The 20632-nt window shown below is 37.8% G+C and overlaps 1 protein-coding gene across 12 annotated transcripts in view; it reads right to left on the bottom strand.

Moving 5' to 3' along the window:
* Positions 1-20632, bottom strand: part of EPHA6 (EPH receptor A6) — a 372934-nt gene that overhangs the window by 84474 nt on the left and 267828 nt on the right. For all 12 annotated transcript variants that reach the window (XR_010357084.1, XR_010357081.1, XR_010357085.1 and 9 more), the window contains 4 exons: positions 13485-13593; positions 10686-10756; positions 8641-8766; positions 3324-3509 (listed from right to left, as the gene is read on the bottom strand). Coding sequence is in view for 6 of the 12 variants with exons in the window: in XM_064411103.1 (XP_064267173.1) it covers positions 3324-3509; positions 8641-8766; positions 10686-10756; positions 13485-13593 (492 nt within the window). In the remaining 6 variants the exon portion in view is untranslated. The remainder of the gene's footprint in view (positions 1-3323; positions 3510-8640; positions 8767-10685; positions 10757-13484; positions 13594-20632) is intronic.

The following is a 20632-nucleotide window of genomic DNA, read 5'->3' on the forward strand; positions in this document are numbered from 1 at the left end:
ACTTTCCATGGAAAGCCTTCAACATGATGTAGAAATGTAGACACATCTTACTCCTCTAGAGCCCAGATTTCAGTTGATCACATATGTTTGCACTGAAGAAGGAAATTATTGTTCTTATACCTGTTTATGAAATAGCAGCAGCTTGGCAACAGACATAAAAATCACCTGAGCATGCCCTGGCACATCCAAAAGAGCTCCCAAAATTATCACTGTGCTAACAATGCTTGAGAGGAAACATGGACGTTTTTATGAAATGCCCAAGCATCTATGATAAATTTGTGAGGCAATCAAGCAGTCTTTTGTGGCAAACCATGCAAGGAATGGTGTTGCTGTAACAAAACCAAACAAGAATAAAATTTCTCCTGTGAGTTCTGGTTAGTAATATGAGTGGAACCAGATTCTGTGCCATGGTGTGTTTGTCTTGGCCCAGCAAATTGCCCTTGAAATGAACTCCCTGCTAACAGAAAGCTTGTGCTACAGCAACTATGCTGCTTACTGCTCTCTGTGGTTAGGGATTGCAGCTAGGACAAATGAGAAATGAAGCCATAAAAAAAGGGAATTAAAACTCTGTTTCAGAGCTACTTTTGAGCAGGCTTAGTTTAGCATTTCTTTCCTCCTGTACAGTACATATTCTACAGCAATTTTGAAAACAGTATAATTTAAAAGTTAACATTTGCTTAGCTGGTAGCACCAGATAAAAGCTCTCATTTGCAGGGAGCAGGCAAATTTGTTATTGCCCCAGTCAATAGCTATTGACTTGGTACAGCACTTCTGCTTATTACAACCAAATCCTTTTTCTTTTTTGTTCAATAGTCAATGACACTGTAATGGAAGGCACTGCTTACAAACTGATGCAATATCTATCAGCAAGAGCTAGAAGTTAATGACTAATGGTTACACAGAGGAAAGCATGTGCTAAGAACAGCACTACACATCTATTAATCAAATGTACTGCATCTGATGTGCCTTTATAGCTTAGTGGAACTGCAGTGCACATCAGATAGTTTCTGTTGTTATTAATCTAGGTCTTAGCACAAAACACCTTTTATTCACGCTATCAGTACATAAATAATTTGGCTAGGACAAAGTTTTGTCTGACTTTTAGAGCACATCTTTCAGCAATATGAAATGTGGATTCTGGAATCCTAGACTTAGTACTTTGGCAAGGCAACTGCTCTCCTCCAAGCTGAAATCATGTTTTTCTCTAAATACCCCAGATGGGGCAGTATAAATGCAAGGCAACACTTTAAAGACAAAATGGGAAAAGCAGAGTGCATGTGTCCATGGCTCAGCCTGCTTCAGGCTCCTTCCCTGTGGCAGAGCAGTGCTGCACAATCCTGTCCTTTCAATTTATGTAACTTGCACTTTCTGTGCCTGGAGGTGAACTTTGCTCATAATTCACATAGCCTATTTTCATTTCATAATTATGGCTACATAATTGTTTGGTTTTTTTTTTTAAATCCTGCCTGACACCGAAGTATATTCTTTCAAAGTTCCACTACTTATTTTATATCTGAGAGATGTGTACTTTTTAGACAACGGTGTGGCTATAACAGTAACACCTGTTATTTTTATACTACCTTCAAATAAATATTACAAAACATTAATGAAGTTTCTTGACTCCTTGGTGAGAAGTAGAACTGCTACTGATAACATTTTGGCTTACAGTTCTCTATAATCCTTCCTGTAGAACACCTAATACTCTAATATTGGAGCAGTGATTTATCTGTTTCTCTTTTCTGAATGCCACCTTGCTTTCTCTCTGAAAGACTGATGATGAGGCATTACAGAAAGAAAACTTACAAATGTGGCAAAGATTAAACAATCATGCCATTGCCATGGACATTATTATTATTATAGTGTTCTCCCTATTTATTTAATAAATTAAATTTAACCATTTAATTAGATGTAAACAATGATCCTAAACCACAACATTTTGCCTTTTTTAGACAAGACACACCCTACAAGATCCACCATGTGGATCCCAACCAGACCAGTGTTACTGATTCATAAACCACCCCTGATGGTGAAGGCTGGTGGAATTTAATTGCTGATATGCTCAGTGTGAAGCACGAGGTAAATTCACTTAAGTTCAAACACATTTACATCTCTTGAAAAGATCTCCAGTGCTGCAAGCCAGCATTTACTTGTGTTCCTGTTTGCTGTCACAGAGCTGACACTGACAGGAGAGCAGGGGAGAAACTAAGCTCTGTCTTTTCTGCAATGCAATGGGTTTTGTTAGTCTACTAACCAAACATACCTAAAACCCAATAAATTTATCCTTGTAATACTGTGTGAGGAAAGAAAAAGATCATCTTAATTTAGAACCACAGAGAGACAGATTTGAACATGGTCAAGTCATTCCACACACCTACTGAAATTCCATTCCAACAACATGAGCTCAGGAACTAAACTTTCCTCTTTGTTCTTGATTTCCCAAACATAGCTTTGGATGTCGTAATGAGGTGAAAAGAGGAAATATTCATAACATATTTGTTGTGTTTACTGTGATGGTAAGAGGACACTGCATTATACACACAACACTTCCCTTTAAATGAAAAATATAAATTCTGCGAATTAACAAACAACACGGCTTGATTGAGACAATGATTGATTTTGAAAAGAACATACCATGAACTGAAAAAAGTTGTCATTGAGGAAATTACATGCATGTTAATTAGACTTCTTAATAGTTAAATGATAACTAGATGTTTCAGCCTTTCAGAAAAGTCCATAACACCACTAAACCTGCTGGATTTCAGAGGCAAGGGATCTCTCTTGGCAGCTGCAACAATTATAAAGAGTAAAACATTTCAAAGATTATTCTGGAATTTTAGTCAATCTTTGCAGTATACAGCAAGCTACACAGAGTTTACATTTTACTTCTTCAAAACAGGAAATTAATCTCTTCGGGTATGAAAACCAGTAAATTTCAATCAAATAAATAATAAGCACTTTTGCACAAATAAGATATTTTACAAGATAACTTTGACTTCACTGTCAGCTCAGTTACATTTGTGGTTTTCTCCACTTGCCCATAAGCAAACTCTCCATTCTATTTCATAAGGACCTGTAGAGACTTCTTTTGAATTTGGGCAATTGTTATTGAAAAATAAAAATGAAACATTTCACATTGAAAACAGACATGCTATGCATTTCCTGTTATGGACCCAAACTTTGCAGTATTGATTGTCAATGATTTGGAAGATTTCTGAGAACTGTAACCCATACTGAATGAGAAAAATAATGTTAATTTCAATACTAAATGAGACAGAATGGGAAAGGCAGCATAAAACAATTAAGGAAAGGTATTAGTGACTTACTTTTTGTAACAACTCCTTCAAGGCGAATGATATTTGGGTGATCAAACTGTCCCATAATACTCGCCTCCCTCAGGAAATCTCTCCTCTGCCTGTCCATATAGCCACCCTTTAGAGTTTTTATGGCAACAGGGATCTCTCTTTTTCCTGGTGTCTTCAGACGTCCACTGCAGACTTCTCCAAACTCCCCTGAAATAGATAAAATATCTGTTAGTAACTCACAGTAAAGAAGAGTATTCAAAGAACTCACACATCCCATAGAAGTGGAAAGAGAAATAACTGATTGAATATTCAGATTTAAGAGTGTCATCACATCCCCGAAAATCAAAATATTCATCAGCATTCATAAGAAATGATCACCTTTCCTCTGTGCCACAGCAGAGATCATGGCACCTTGTACTGAGCCTGCAAAAGGCAAACCTTCAGTCCTCCCACTGAGACTGAACATTGGTATCAACAGGTTTGGGATATATAACTGAGGAAGGAATGTAATGACACTTGGATTTTTATTCCACTAATGACAAAACATCTATTGGTATAAATATTTATCTCTAGGGGTGAAATGCAGTAAGACCTGTATGTTAAGAAAAGCCCTGAGACTATCAGAACACTTGACTATCCTTCAGCTACAGAAAGCATTTAAAAAACACTTTATGCTGTTATGACCTAGAAAAGCACTTGCACGTGATTTATATAAATGGACTTCCACACCTACTTGAAATTAATTACACATTTCCCTGCTCACACAGCCAAAGGCAAACAGTCTCAACAAATCTGGGGCTGTGCAGTGAGAGGAATCTCAAAACTTGTTTCCCCTGATGTTTCCCTGTCTGTGTAGGGCCTGTGAAGGATGTGTGTCTCCCTGCATTCTCCTTACACATTTAATAATTCAGTTTGTATGGAAATCACAACTTTCCTTTGATCTTGAAGTCACACAGAAGTTATTCAGAGCCCCTAGCAAACGTACTCTTGGATGACTGCAGGTCAGTTTTCAATAGGTTATAATTCAGTAAATGAAAAACAATGTTGACAGAAATATTTCAAAGCATTTCTCAGTGCAGGCTGCTTTCACAGAAAATCTAAATTTTTTACCCCAGTCATTTTGGAATCAGAAATGCTAAAATCCAAAAAACAAGTAAGGAACAGATAATATTTAACTGAGGATTTAACACTCCACTGAGTGCTGTCTGTATTAGTTTTCCCTACATTTTAAGGACAGAAGTAAACAAAATAAAGGAGCTCTGTTCTGTAAGAGTGCATCTTCAGATACGAAGCAAATCTAGAAGAGAGGTGCATTAAAGGCACAACCTTCACTTCAGAAAATTATAACTCCCTGATGATACAGGATTCGAATGGATATTGTCACAAGACTTTTATTTTATTAGGTTCTGTTGCTTCCACTAAATCAAAGCAAAGTTTTATTATCTTTAGATCCAGGAAGAGTGAGATTAAAATAACAATTTCAAAGCTTGTCTTTCACTTCAATGACAGAGGCATCATCAAGTACAGGAATACAATGCTGTAACACATGCTGAACATAACCTCTGAATAAATTAGCAGCTTCCTAAACAGCTAAAAAAATCAAGTGGTTCCAGGTCCTCTTTGTACAGTTCCTCCCACTAATTTATTTCTGCTTAATTTAAAAAATAAATTAAAGATGTGTGCAAATATAAGATATGTGAAAATATATGTCATTAGCCTGATGCTCTGGGCATCTTTTGACAAAAAGGTAAGTTGTGTGAGGATTTTCCTACATGATTTTGTCCCTTTCACCTTTAGAAGACTCTCCTTAAAAGATTGCTTGCCTGACTACTTGCACTGAAAAAGCAGTAGATAATTTGGACTTGTAATGTGCTCCCATAAAAGAAAGTGATGAAACCCGAATGTTTTGTGGGAGACATGGTCTATCAATCTTCTGTTCTGTGACACGTTCAGCAGGACCAGAACACTTCTCTAAAACCATGATCTTATTGAATCTTGCTCGTTTTTCAAGATTAAATGCTTAAAATGCGAAATTTTTCCAATTCTTTCTCTTGATGAAGCAGTAAAAAGCAAAAATACTAGAGCCTTAATATCAGATTTTTAAAGAAATTTTGTGGCCAATAAATCTGCAGACTTGCAAAATCTCATTTTAAGACTAATTTGGAAGGCATAGGTTATAGAATAAATTATTTTGCTACTACAAGATTATCCAAGAATATTACAGCTTCAGAATTTCATAAATAATGACATTCATCCCTCAGGGGCTCTAAAAGGCTGTTACCAAGTGCTTTAAAATGAATTTAACTGAAGGAGGCAGCTGAACAACTTGCAATTCCAAGATTTATTATCTGCGCAACACCCAAAGCAGGGAAAGGAACCCCTGTTTCTTTTACTTTTTTTTTGGATGCATGATTTGGGAAGTTAGAAAGAAATTTCCATCCCCTTGGATATTGGGATTGATAAACTGGTGAACATAAAGACTACCAGCAGGTTTTTTGTGACATAATGTCAAACTTGAGATCATCAGTTTCACAACAGACAGAAACCTAAGGTGTATGATAACTTCCACTTCTGTTTTAGACTAGATGGAGATCAATGATATAATTTAAAGCATTGAATTATTTACACTGAGACTTTGACAAGATTTCATCCCACAGTATCTTTTCTACACTTCTGCTCAGATAAAGAATTTTCAATGTTTTTAAAGTCAAAGGAGAATGGGTTTAACCAAAGGGGTTTTTAAAATCTAAGAATCTCATTCTCACTGCTCAGGTTTGAAGATAAACAGAATAAATGTTGACCCTGCAGCAGCTGAGGTTCATGACTGCATGTGTAATAAGTTGAAGCTCAGAGCCAGGTGTCAATGAAGTCAACATTTTTCCTTGCTCCAGGGAAAAGGCTGATCACAACTAGAGAAAAAGATAGAGTCCATTGCCTGCTCAGTTTCAATAAAATGAAAATAATCTCTGGTTTAATAACAGATGCCTCACCCATCTTACTGTTTATTATACAAAAAGGAGCTAATTGAGCAGTCTAGAAATGTAATCTGTGCAAACCATCCTTCCCTTTTTGCATTCAGCAGGGCATATGTGATACTGAAACAGGAGCAGTCAGTCACTTAAAAGTCTGAAGTGCAGCCTGGTATTACTGCATGGGATCAGAACAAATGTCTCACAGCACAGACAGTGGCTGCTGATAGAACTGAAAGGTCACAGCACCAAATACAGCTCAACTCACTTCCCCATTTCAGTCTTCACGCTTGTGGGAGAACTTGCAGGAGATTTAGATTATGCAAAGAATATTGCCTGCTCTGGGAAAAACTGAAGAGTTGTTCTCTTCCTTGAATTTCAATATTTTAACAGAGAAAACAGGAGGATACTTGTAAATTTTAGGACAGACTTGACAAAGTACCTCTGGGAATTCATTTCTTGAAGAGGGGCTGAACCCTTAAACCAAACAGCAAGAAGAGATGGAGCAGAAAAATGTGGATGGGTGAGATATAATTACCAAATACTTTAAATACAACTTTGGTACAGAGTTAGGTTAGAGTTAAGCTGACAAAAGAAACTAACTAAAAATACTTGCCTTGAGTGTCACAGTCATCAGAACTCCAAGTAGTAAATTATCAAGAACTTTTGGACATTACTTTTTCAATTGAAAAAAACAAACTGGAATCTGCTTCCAGGAGAAGAACAGTTTTAAAAATGTCATGACTAGAAATGTTAGAATTTTTTTTTTCTCCAGTATTTGTGATTTTTCACTTAGGCAGTTTCAGAATGAAATCTTTTGGTTCTTGAATGGAAATAACTTTGAACAATTAAAAAGTTACATAAATTAAAAATGAGAATTAATGGCCAAAATAAAATGTTAAAACGGAACAAATTTAGAAGTGAATCTATTAACTGACTTGTTAAAAGAGAAGATGTTGATTTTTGGTTTCACTAAGGTGAAAATTGTAAGCATCTTTTTAAAGTAATTCTCTTGTGATAAGAAATCCATTTTATATCCAATTAAAATGTATAGTACAGAATTAGAGAGAATGCACAGAAGCCTTTAGGACTGCTGAGAATGATACTGCTGTTATGTCCCTGAGCAGCTACTGAAGAACTGTGTGAGAATTTGCACTCTCCCTGCCTCAGCCATGGTATTTAACCTGTATCTTGTATGCATGGAAATGGGTTTAAATTTCATTGCGACCTGTTTGCAAGTCCTGTTAGGTGAGTATTGTTGAGGTTGACAGATTACCCATGTAAATTTAGAAAATAAAAACCATAAAAGTAAAATTTGTCAAAGCATACACTTCCATGCACACAGGAAAGCAGAGAGAGAAGCTGAGAGAAGAGTTTTCATAAATGAATTAAACTGTGATTAAGGACACAATTTTAACTTGAACTGAAACAAATAATCCTTGTCTGTTGTATTCAACTGAAATCAGCAGTTACACAGATGTGGAATGTAGCTCAATATCCTTTATAATCTAAGACATCAATATCTATAGAGTGCCTGAAGAAAGGGAAGAAATAGAAGAAAGCAAACTGAATGTTCCCTGCAGAGGTCAGCCCTCTGGAGGCTCTCCCAGGCTCATAATTCCAGAGGTGCACAGCTCCAGCTGCAGATGATGTGGCCTAAGCAACCAGGTAAACTGGAGTACTTCAGCACTATGGACAGCAACGTGAAACAGAATTTTCTCTTTTACTTTCTCTCTCCTGCCTGCTACCAGGCCTGGTTTTATTTCTGTAGGATTATTGCACAACATTTTCCAATGCATGAAACACTTCTTAGCAACACTGGGGATATTTCCATGGTTATCAGTGCAGTAACATACCATTAAATGAGGGGTTTAAACTGAAAAATACCCTTCCTTTCTAGAGGGACTAAGATCTATGAAACAATATTAAAAAAAAGGATTACGAGGCATCATCTTTCATACTGTCTACATCTTATCAACAGATCTTCCCCTTTTCCCTCTCTGCCAGTGATCCTTCTCCAGACAGAAAAGCCTATCCCAAGCCAGCCTCTCCTTTTCTTCCTTCCAGTCTTCTATTTGAGAATAATTTTTTCTCAGTCTTCTATATTCAGAGCTTATATCCCCACAGAAAGAGATTCTGATCTAATTTCACCCTCAGTGACTGAGAATACATGACAATAACCATGCCACATGCTGAGTGACACAGTGTTTTGAATACATCTAGAAAACAAAACAAAACAAAAAATCCCCAAAAAGCCAGGCAAAAAAATCAATCCTACACAAAAAACTGATAATGAATTAATTTCCTAAAGCTTATGAAAAGCAGTATTGCCATGCCTAGGGCTTTTTTTACAGTAGGGATAGTTTTACCTGCCCCAATGACTCTTTCAATACGAATTCTTGAAGGATCAATCTCCTTGGCAAACTCATGGACAGCAAGAGATGGATCTTCATATGTGTCTGGATCTATGTATGTTTTGAGTCCTGGGAAATGTACTGCAAGAAAGAGAGAATAAGAGGAATCAGGAACTCCTTGACATTCATGCATTGCAACAATGTTTTCTTTTCTTTTTTTTTTTTTTTTTTTTTTTGACTAGGCAATTGAAAGGACTGAAAATAATATCTTCCAGGTTTAAAATTTCAGACACCAACAGAAGAGCTGGTCACTTGAAAAAGGGTTTGCAGAGGCACCAAGTGAGGGCTCAATGATATGGGGAAAAGCATGGCCTCAAAACAAGCAGTGATTTTTGCCAAAGCAGTTTATCTTCCCCTTTGCTGCCCCTTGGGCAATTGAGGCAATCTGTCCTTTCCTTTGAAAACAGTTGTTTCTAGTTCACTCCTTTCACTTAGGAGAGGATGGCTGAACATCCTGTTTTGCCAAACAGGTCAAATCTTTGAGTTCCTTTTCTCTCAGGATGAGTTCTGGAGGGCTGTGCTGCTTTGTTCTCTTCTGATCAGCTGGAACAGCCAGAGAGCCAGGTGCAAGATGACAACAAAAATATCCAAATCCATTTTCAAGATAATTTCTGTCTGTTTCCTTGGAGATGGCCATGGCAGTGGTGGGTTGGTGCCAGATTGCTTTGGCAGGCTCCAACAAGCTGTCACTTTTTGGCATGGCTGATATCCCTTGTGTTCCTGAGCATAGCATGTTCAAGAACTTGTGTTGTTTCTTCTGGACTATCTGTGTGGGAATTCTTTTAGGCTGCTGCCATATTGTGATTAAGTTCTGGAAATCTTTCAATCCATTATCAGAAGTTGATGATAATAATCCATCAATTTATCAGGACAAAAAGAGGCATCTGCAGCTGTGTCCAGAGAATCCCTTGAAAAAGAATGAAGCATTTCTCAGCCTTCTTCCTCCTGTCAGTTAATAGCTGAGTCTAAAACAGTAATTCCTCTTTATTCTTGGTTCTGTGGAGCACATATATGAGTAGAGACTTTCCCCCTCCAGTGTGATGCTGAGATCACTACAAATGGATGGGAAGGCTCTGAGATGAAGCTTTGTGTCAACATGAAATACAGTCATCATTTACCCTGGCCTGAAAGACACTGAGTGAGGCTTTTTTCAAATTCAGTCACGGTCTCAGAGGCATATATCAAACTCTCCAGGAGGAGGGTTTTTGTCTTTTTATTTCTGGCCATGCTTGGAAACAAATGACAAAACCATCTTTCTAGGCAGTATACTTTATGGGCAAATGAGCCCTTTTCCTTGACAGAAAGAGACACTTGGCTCGATATAGTGGTGTCACCTGAAAAAATATTTTACTTCTGGTAACTTCTGTGTTGATCATAGCATTTCCAGAGATGCTATCAAAATGATGAAAGAATAAAAGCTGATACCCTTTGTGCAATACCCTTTGAATAAAAACAGTTTAAATTGCTACTCTAACAGGAAACAGTCAGGAAACTAATTTAAAGTAGGCAACTAAACTAAGCTATATAAACTAATTATTGCCCAAGAGAGATCACCAGGATTTTCTCTCACTGTACTGACCAGTGAGCAGGAACATGAAGGAAGACAACCCATTCCACTTCTTATTTCTTGGGTGGCTGGAAGTGTAGATCCCTAAATCCAAAGAGAACTAGATACAAATAAGTAATACAGTTACCAGGAGAGGAATTTTGAGGCAGAAATCCAGTACCCAGAGCAACTGAGAATTCAAAGAAATAAACCTGAAAACCTGCTAAATACTATTAGCTGAATACCAAAGAACCCTTTAATAACTAGAACCCTTTAATAACTAGAATAAATTTAGTGAAATTGCAAACAAAAATAAAGGCCATTGATGATGCAGAGAATAAGGAACTACTCAAATAACCAGATTAAAACATCAAGGGCAAAAGCTGTTCAGGAAACAGTGGACTTTGTTCATTTCAAACATGATATAGATATTATATAGTGTTGAACTACTTACAGTGTCCATTTTGCAAATGAGCCCTTCTTTTCTCCTCAGATTTCATTTTGGCCTTTATGTACCACTGGCATCTTTCAAGAAAAACAAGCAAGGGTTTAAGTAAAATACTTGCCATGAACAAAACAGATGTACACCGAGTTTCATCTGCAATTTTATGAAAGCCAAGTTCTTTGCATTTGGAATATGTATTTACTTAGGAATCTAAAGAGAGTAATATCAATTACGAACCAGAAATAGATTATATACAAATAAAACAGATCATCGTTGAATGACTAGCATGACAATAACTACCTGAGTTTAAGATTGATGTAATACTCTTCTTTTTGACTCCTCCAAAGAATTCTAATACTTCAATTAATTATTACTTTCCTGCATTTCTGTTTGCATGCATAGCCCTGTGGTAATTAAACATTATCCCATTAAATTTCATATACAGTGGGTAAAATACCCTCATTTTCTTCATGATAGAATTATAATGACTTCACCATGTTTCATGAAAAATGAAAATATTTTTTTTCACATCAGGACCCCTTTTTTCTCTTTTGCTGAATGGCTCTGTGCAGCCTGAGCTGCTGAACACTGCCTACCTGCAGGTCTGATCATGCTGATTTAGGGGGTCGCGTGGCAGGACCAACTGTTTCAGCCAAGAAAAAACAAAATATTTGCTCTTGGTCTTAAAGCTATCACTCACTGAGCAGCCTAAAAATTACTGTTAGGAGGGAAATCTTTTGGTTTAAGGGATAGCAAAGGGTTCTTGAGGCTCTGATGCCTGTGGAGAACAGCAGTGCCTGTGGACATGTCCTCTGGAGTACAGACATGCAGTTCCAAAACCAGCTTGAAAAAAAAAGACTGTCCTCTGTGGGAACATTACCAGCATTATAAAATTAAATAAAAATAACTACAGTCAGTAAATCCATACTAGTAGTGGAGATCTTTGGGGAATAGGTGAACACACCCACCTCACAGCAGGAACAGTCACAGGTTCATTCACTGCTACTCAAATGATGAGGAGGAAAATAAAGGCAGAAACTCCTGAAGCTGGTGTGCCCTTGTGGGGGAATGGAAACCAGTGGATTCTCAGACTGTGGAAACCTTGAGATTGAACACCAGTTTCTGTGACTCCCTAAGGGTGCCAGTGCCATTTTTAGGACCTGAGCAAGAGGTCTCTAGGGTGCCACCTGTCCAGAGCTCTAAACACAACTTCTTACACTCCGAGTGCTTGCCCAAGGGAACAGGCAAAGAAAAAGACTTTAACCTCACCCAACCCTTCTAAACATCCATGTGGCCCCCAAGTTTGACTACAGAAGCCAGTGATTAATCACCAGCAGAGGAGTCTCCTCATTCTCTGCTCATGTTGGCTGCAGAACAATCAGAGGTAAGGCTAAATCAGACTGAGCTTTAACATCCCATTTCCTGAAACTGAGCCAAGACCCCAGTCCTGTGTCTTGAAGCCTTTGTTGCTTTCATATTCCTATCTGCAACTGACAGCCCTGCTTCCTGCTTGCTCCTGGTGGATAATGACCCAGCACAGTGCAGAGGCAGGTGCTCATTTCACCCAGCCTCTCCACTCTGAATAGGCTCATCAGCAGCCCTGAGACTCGACAGCTCATCAGATTGTTCATTCTAAACAGTGAAGCAGAGCACATCTGTAGGGTACCAGTGCCATTTTTCATGCTGAAATTTGCCTCCAGTCCTAGAGTAAATTGAGTATTTATTCAAAATTTTCTTGCTCTGTCTTCTGTGGAACATGCTCTTATCACTGCATTTAAGCAGCACTTCAAAACGATTTCCTATCTTATATAATTGAAATGGTCCCACTGAGTAAGGCAGTAGAAAGCTAAGAGCATCTCTGATATTCTTAACAGTAGAAAACAGGAGGAAGAAACACAGAAAGAAACCCATTTCCATATTTTTTTTTCATCCCCAAGTTTAGTGATTTTTTTTCTAAAGGAAGTGTTTGAGCCGTTTCAGGGTTTCACATATGGATTCCACACAATCATTTTCTCTGGAAATTTGTCTCTGTCTAAATAATTTATCTCTCTTCTGAAACATCCTACTGCTTGTCACCTTCTGTAGTAATTGCAGGAATATTTACTCAGCCTCTAAGATTATCTAAGGCCACAGTATGTTCCAAGGTAAACTGCTCTCATTACCTTCACCAGAATGTTAGATTTAACTGGTTTTATTATTTAGCAGAGAGAGCATTAATTCACATAATGGCAGCTACTGCAGTGCCTTATTTAGGGTATTGTTGGGGTATTGCAAAACAAACCTCTGGCCTGCACTGATAGAACTTCACTTTCTGTTCAAATTAGAGGTAATGATATACCAAGAAAACTGATGTGTAATTACAAATCTGAAAGTGCAGCACCCTCTGTTGATATCTGAGGAATGCTCTCTCTAAAGTTTTGCAACTGACAATGATGAGATTTTGTAGAATATAATGTACGGATTTTTTCTCATTTTCTTTTTTTTTTTTCTTTTCCATGTAATGTCAGAGCATTGAGGGTGCAGCAGGTATACTGCATTTTTAAATTATCACTCTGCAGGCAAGAGGTCCAGAAACTTATTTCTAAATATCCAAACGACTTCCTCATTTCACATAATTTCTTATCTCCCCAAAGTGTTTCTTTATGAAAAACCACACTTACAAAAGAACTGTATGACCAGTACTGAACAAAGAGGATATTCCACTTTCTCTGACCCTAATTTTAGCTGTGAAATATGGTCTAATGATTGAATATTATTCTGAATTTCTTAATTTTATATGGGACTACACGAGAACAATGTTTTAATTACCTGCCAGTGATGAGGAAGAACAAAGTGAGGATGACCAGCAGAGTGAATCCACCCACAGCAGCAGTGGCAATTACAAGAATCTGTCCTTGCTCTGCTGCCATATCAGAAGCTGAAAGAGAAGCACAGAGAAAAGGGGTTGATGCTCCATCCATCACCCAGGGATTTTGCAGAATGGCCAAAATAATTTCAATGGTCAAATGTTGCAATTTGTTTTTAATGTTTTCCTCAGTGTTTAGCAAGGGCATCAAATGCAAATTTGAGAAACCATAATCCATGTCCCAGCTAGGATGGAGGGGAGATGATGTTTGCAGGTTTCTAAAAGGAGGATTTGTCACTATCAGACACTTGCAATTTACTAAAGTTTGAATATGACAGAATTTTGGACACAAACTGTATTTTCTTCCATAGCTTTATCTCAATCCTGCACCTAATTCAGAAGTTCTCTCTATCCCCCTGTCCCAGTGAAGTCAGCAGCAGTGCTGGGTACGTGAAGATACTAAACTAGGTTCAGGAGGAAGCAAAAGCAAACCCCCACACCTAATGTGTAGCTTCACATATTCTTCAGCATGTCTGGTGCTCAGTTTCATTACTACAAAATACATATAGTTTATCATAACATGCTTTGGTGATTAGCAACACTGTAGTTGACCAAAAAAAATAAATTCTTATGGCTCTTGTTTTTCTCTCTGCTTTTTGTAGGATGTTCAGGAGTTAAAAAAAAAATCACCTGAAATTATCCAGCCATTGGAGACTTCCTAATTTTGTTAATTTATTGTGTATAATAAATTTTTACATTGAGGATTTACCTTAGAGTCCAGGGGGCCCTCACTGTCCAAATACTATATGAGCAGAAAAAGAATTAGTCTCATTTTTTTTCTCTGTCTCCTGTCTTGTGACTCCGAAGTTTTATTTGTTAAACTCTGTTCCACTTGAACATTTACATCACATGACATTTACCCAACTCTTACTATTTCCATGGGAAATAAAACATTGTTTTGAAAGAAGAATAAATAATTCAATTTAATGACTTCTGAAAATAGGAGTAAACACAGAAAAGAGAATAATTATATCATAGAAGCAACTTTGATTTGCTAAACTTGCAAACTGTTCAATAAGCAAAATCTTCAGCTTTCTTTAGGCACCAGGTGATTAAAGCTTAGGTAAATCACCTAGGCTGCTGTCTAAAAGCACAGCAGGTGATATTCTCTCACTTTGCAGCTGATGAAGCTCAATGCAATGCACACATTGCTATCCAAAGACTCATAAAACTCTGTTTCCTAGAAAAGCATTTGGCTTCTGAACAAGATTTGTGTGTGGCTTAAAAACTCGTGGTGTAAACTGGCTTTGTAAGAGTAATTTTCAGCAAAACCAAATTTTTAGGTTCTTGCATTAGGTTTCTGTCCAAATAATTTGATGGAAGCACATACAGGCTGTAAATTTCAAGGGATTCAGTACCTGTGGTCAGACAAGTTAAGTATACACATTTTCCAAGAAATGATGGAGCAAATATTGACTGAATAGTTAAATGATATTTACTGATGTCATGGCAGTGGCTTCCAGCTCCGTGTCACCTTCCACAGGCTCAGGTTTAGTTGGAAAAATGTAACATAAGAAACATCATGCCACACAAGAAACAATGCAAATACTGAATACAATTTTCAGACTAGTGGGAGTTGTGCTAAAAAATGTGGCAAATATTATTAAAGTCAGGCATGGTTTAAAGTTGTACATGGAGAAAGTTTCAGGGGAGTCTTTCCTGCCCATCTCTGCAGTGGAGAGAACAAACTGCAGCTCTCCTTTTGTTTTTAATAGGAATAAAATGTGTGCAAAAACAGTGAATTTGATAGGAGGAAAGCAAAACACAAGCTCAAAATTAACAACAAAATTGATTTGCCAAAAGGCAAATTAACTGTGATTTTTTTCAACAGACATTCAATGCCAAGGCAACAACCCAGGAACTTTCCTGGTGCAAATGTAGGGACTGATTCCATGGCCCAAAGAAGCACCTGCAACTACCAAGATGAAGATGTGTCCTGGATCATTTCTGGATGGAGCTGCTATTTTTTGGTGTTCTAAGTAAAACAGAATCCAATCTATCCATTTAATAACATACATTTTTCTATGAGGAACCAAAGTCACATTAATGAAGGGGAGAAATTCAGACTGATTGATGTTGTCTCTGCCTGTAAACAATACAGATTTTTAGCTGAGACTGTACCTACTTGAAAAGTGATAATTCTGTTTCTCTTGTTTGTATTTTAGAGGCCAGAATTGAAGACACTAGGATTTTTTTTCATGTAGTTAAATCACTACAAGGAGTTTTCAAGCCTGAAACTTCCAGATGACCTTAATTTACCTGTCAGATAAAAATGTCAAATGACAGACAAGAATGACATTAGAAAATGTGAATTTGTTAAAAACAGACAGAGAGGCTGGTAAAGCAAAATCTTGGAAATATTTATACACAGACTTATCACACACATGTAAAAGGTTCCACAAAAAACTCATTAGGCAGTGAGAAGACAGTAATCAGGGACACTCAATACCTAGAATTTTTACAGCATTTTACCATTCTAAATTAAATTCTATGTGTCTCTCAACCTCTCTGCTCTTTTCTCATTTCTCCAGCTTTCTCTTATGGTGAAGTTGTAAATACTAAGAGAATTATTTGATTCTGTTGTGCATGTTCTTGAATATTTTTTGTCACTTCCTTGATTTACTTCCTTATTTTTTCTGTGTGTATTGGTATATGACCCTGTGTTTCTCCTCAGAACTTCTTGATTATGCAAGACAGAAAACCTCAGTTCAAAAAACAACTATGGCAGGTTTCAAGGTCAAGAAAGTTCCTGCAACCTCATTTCATCCCTTTGTGTGTACATATCAGAGTGCTGCATCTAATCACAGCATTTTTTTCCAGAATCTCATGTTGGATAACATGGCCAGCATTACTATAGCTAAAATCAATATTTTGTTGTCTCTGCACTGTCCAGGGCACCTGAACTTTATCAGAAACCATGAGCAGAGCTAAGGGAGCTTAGCACCCCTCTAACTGGGCTGACTGCTTAGTCTGGTTCTATTTTTCATTCTGTCTACCTGTCTGCTAAGTGAGTTCGTTTGGACAGAAAACACTTAAAAAACGAGTAGTTAAGACAAGGAAAAGGAAGAGTTTATGACTTATCCAAGATGTTTCAGTAGTACACTGCAATGTTTGGGTGGCAAAACTCTTCAAGAACATTTTAACTGCTTCTGATGTGATTAGCCCAAGTGATTTTAAAACTGCAGCATGGATTATATATGCACCCCGGAGATTTTTATCCAGACAAACTCCTCACTGCCATTTCCCTTCATGCTTAACTCTTGCTGTAGGCCTGAAGTGATGCTTGAAGTTTCTAACTGCATCGTTCCAGCCTCCTTGCTCAACACCACACCCAAAAATCCCTTCTGCATCCAGCCTGGCATCAGTTCTGCCCCTACAATTCACTTTTTACATCCATGCCCTGTCTCATCTTCTCTCTAGGTTCTACATCCAAATGTATGGAGGAGGAGTTGCACCTTCCCTTCTCCCTGGGCTGAAGGGAAATACCCTGAGGCTTCCTCTTTTCCTCACTGGGCACACTGGAAGAAATGGTGCAGATGTTTTATTCACAGTGCAAGAGGCTGAAAACCAGAGAGAGTCTTTCAGCTCTGCTCTTTCTTTGAGCAAATTTCTCCAAAACATTTTACAAGTTGGTGTATTTGGTATAAAAGAGCTGGAAACCCTAATGACAGCTCACTTCTGTCCCTCAGCTACATCCCTTGGTTACTTCAATTTGACATCTATCAGGCAGCAGACCCTCCAGCAGACTGAAAGATATAAAAGTGACAGAAAGACAGCCAGACTGATAACAGTGAGCAGCTGTAAGACAGATAAGTGTGGACAGTGAGCACTGGAGCTGTAATAGACAGGAACAGGCTGTCAGGGGGATTTACAAGGCATTGTAAACAACACTGCTTAAGAACAGGGGGTAAGAAAAACACAAAGTCTCATTAGGGCAACCTTTACATTTTCATAAAGGCAAATGTAGTTCCTTTGCAGCTCCTGTGATACAGTGAGCTGATGGGCTCCAGTCAAAGGGGGAATGAGAAGGCAAAGGAAAGGTGTGTCACAATCATATTTTCTGGAAAAATCCCTTGACCCAGGATTCTTCTCCTGAGAAGCTGAGAAGCCTCAGAGAAAAAAAGAAAACAATAATCGTAAAAAATCCCCAAGAAAACTCCATTTTGCATTGGTAATGAAATAGATTTTCTAAAAATCCTTGGGATGGCTTCTCTCTCATGGCATGAACCAGGGCATGTGCTTAAACCAGTAGTGGGCCTGCACCGGAATCAACGATTCATGACCCTTTTCTTGAGCTTTGGAGTTCTGGATAGAATGGAGTCACATCTGGTGACAAATCCAAAATAGCCTGATTTGAGGATAAAAAGATTTTGTGGATGTAGGAAGAGGGAGAAGAATGTGAAAATTCAGCAGAATTTTTTGGCAATACACAAAAATCACCGTCTGTGACTATGGTAAAGAAATTAAAGATATTGATCCATCAAGACTGCAGTTTCAGCCAATTATTTCTTCACAGTCTTCAGCTTTATAAAACACCTAGTCAGGTATTGCATTAGCATTTCTGAAATGTTTAGGGTTTTATTGTTAATAATTTAAAGTATACAAAGTCTGCATTGCTTTTGTATTAAACATGATCATGTCCTCACATTTATCACTCTATTCAGCCCAAGCACGAGTACACAGTGCATAAATGCTACTTTGTCCCTTGGGTCCCTTCCAGAACAAGCCAACCATTCCACTTGCAGATTATTTTTTCCTAATGATGGGAAGGCCAAGAAGGAAAATACCCTTGGTTTTAGAACATGCCCTGCTTTGACATGAAAACTGCCTTAAAGCTGTAAATTGTTCAATATTTTACAAATTCCTCTGGGTAGAAGGACCTCTGAGGTAATGTAAATAAAAAATTTCTTTAGGGGAAAAAAAAGTTTGAATCATTAATTTAAAAAAAGAACCCAACAAAACAAGATATTCCAAAAACAGCTGGTTAGAAGAGAGGGGGAAAAAAAAACAGAGAAGGTAACAGTCAGAGATTAAAGCATCTCTGCCCTAGGAAAAATGTTTTTCTTAATTGTCAGAACACATTTTATTCTCAGTTAGGAAGGACCAGAGTGTTTCTGTGGTGACTCAGATATAGCTGGTAATTCTGACAGATAAAAGCAGGAGCTACGAGTGAGGTTTACGCTCCAATTTAAAGCCCCAGCAGTGGCATCTGTGTGTGTGCTGGAGTGTATGAAAACCTGCCAGCTTTGCTATGAGTGTTTTGCCTGTAAGGTGCTGAAACAGAGACTGAATAAAATGGCAAAAAGAAACGAAGTCACAAGTGGTGGTTGCTGTGCTTTGGAAAGGTTTCACATTTCCCAGGTGCAGCCTCTGGGCTTTAAAAGGGGGAGAAATGCCTGTCAGCATCCATTCATCCATCCCTGCTTCCTTGAGAAGACTTTTTCTGACTATCCTAGGTAATTCCATTTCCTATCACAAAGAAAATACAAATTTCATTCTTTTGGATGCTCCACTTGTTTGTTTTTGCAGCAGGGAGAAGAGTTCACAACAGAGCTCCCCAGGCCGTGGCTGTCTCAGTAAGTGAGAGTGCTTCCCAAAAAACACACCAGCATTAATTACTAACTTCTTCCACTACTACTGCAGATTCGGTCTTTTCTCTCCCTCATGCACTACCTTTAGCAATCCCACCAAAATGTTTTAGTGCTCCCAGTAATGATGTATTTATTTTATCCTTTATACCTTCATAATTGAAGTGACACAGATAGTGTGTCACCCAGTACACCAGAGAAGGCAGGAGAGTGTCCTGCCAAAGGACAGTGTGTTTTGGGACATTGGTCTACACATCTCACAGCTGATAAATCATTTATTTTCTATAATTAGGCTTAATTAAAGAAAAAACCCAATTTTTGATGGCTTGCTTTAGCACCATCTATTAACAAATTAACTATCATTAACATATTAACTATCAACATTCAAGCTGGCTAAATGGAATAACCTTGGATGTTTACCTGCAACTGGTCTGGGAATTAATTCTTCTCCAATGCAACATGTTCAATTGGCAGAGAGTTGTAGGATGTTACAATCTAAGGCCAATAAAGGAGGATTTTTTATCAAACACATGACTTAAAATATTTTCTGTTATTTTCACGAGTGTTGGTTGATAAATTTTCTGTTCACAACACAGACTTTTAAATCACTCTATTCTTCCCAGCCTTCTCATGAAAATGCTACTTTTGAGTTAATTCAAATCTAATTGAAAGTCCACAAAAAGTAATTGCAAAAGTGGAATTTTCACCAGGTAAATTGTTTTTAGTGAGAAGGGATGGAGGGAGCTGCAATAGTCTGCCTTGGCCTAATAATATTTGCTATCTTTCAGAAGAATTGAGAGAAATGAATATTAAAAAATCGGAAAATTTTCAGCTGATCTGCACACTGCCAGAATAGTAAATGATGAAGAGAGATTCCTACACAGCTGCAGTAGGACTGGTTTGTAAGACAGATGCAGGCTAGCAAGGGAAATTAACATTTATGGGTACTGACAGAACCAAGCAGCCCAAATCTCAACACACCTCTCCCAAATCTCTCTGTGTAAATGTTACTCAGTATATCTTCAAATATTGACAAAACCATTGCTGTATTCTATTTATTCAGCTATGTGAAACCATGTACTAGTTTAGGCAGCAAGTGCTTAGACACGGAAGTAAAAGAAATCAGAATTATTGAGAGATAAACTGAGTTAGGTCTGTTTATGGCATCATAAACAGATTTATTTTCCCAGTTTACTTCAGTATCAGGCTAAGTTTTGATGTTATACTCAAAAAGGATGTTAAAATTAAGTTTACCACGCAGCCCAAAGGCCAGCTGCATTAGTGCACTGAGAAGGAGAAATGGGGCCAGGATGGAGTAAGGGAATGTCACTCCCAGGAGATTCCCCCAATAACAATGAGGGAAATGTCACTGGAGCCACAGTCTTCCTGATTTAGATTGGCAAATGACATTTTCACAGTGTGAAACCTCACAGAGGTTTAAATCCTATTTTCTGTTTACATGA

The sequence above is a fragment of the Passer domesticus genome, chromosome 2 (assembly GCF_036417665.1).
Source record: "Passer domesticus isolate bPasDom1 chromosome 2, bPasDom1.hap1, whole genome shotgun sequence".
Taxonomy (NCBI): Eukaryota; Metazoa; Chordata; class Aves; order Passeriformes; family Passeridae; genus Passer; species Passer domesticus.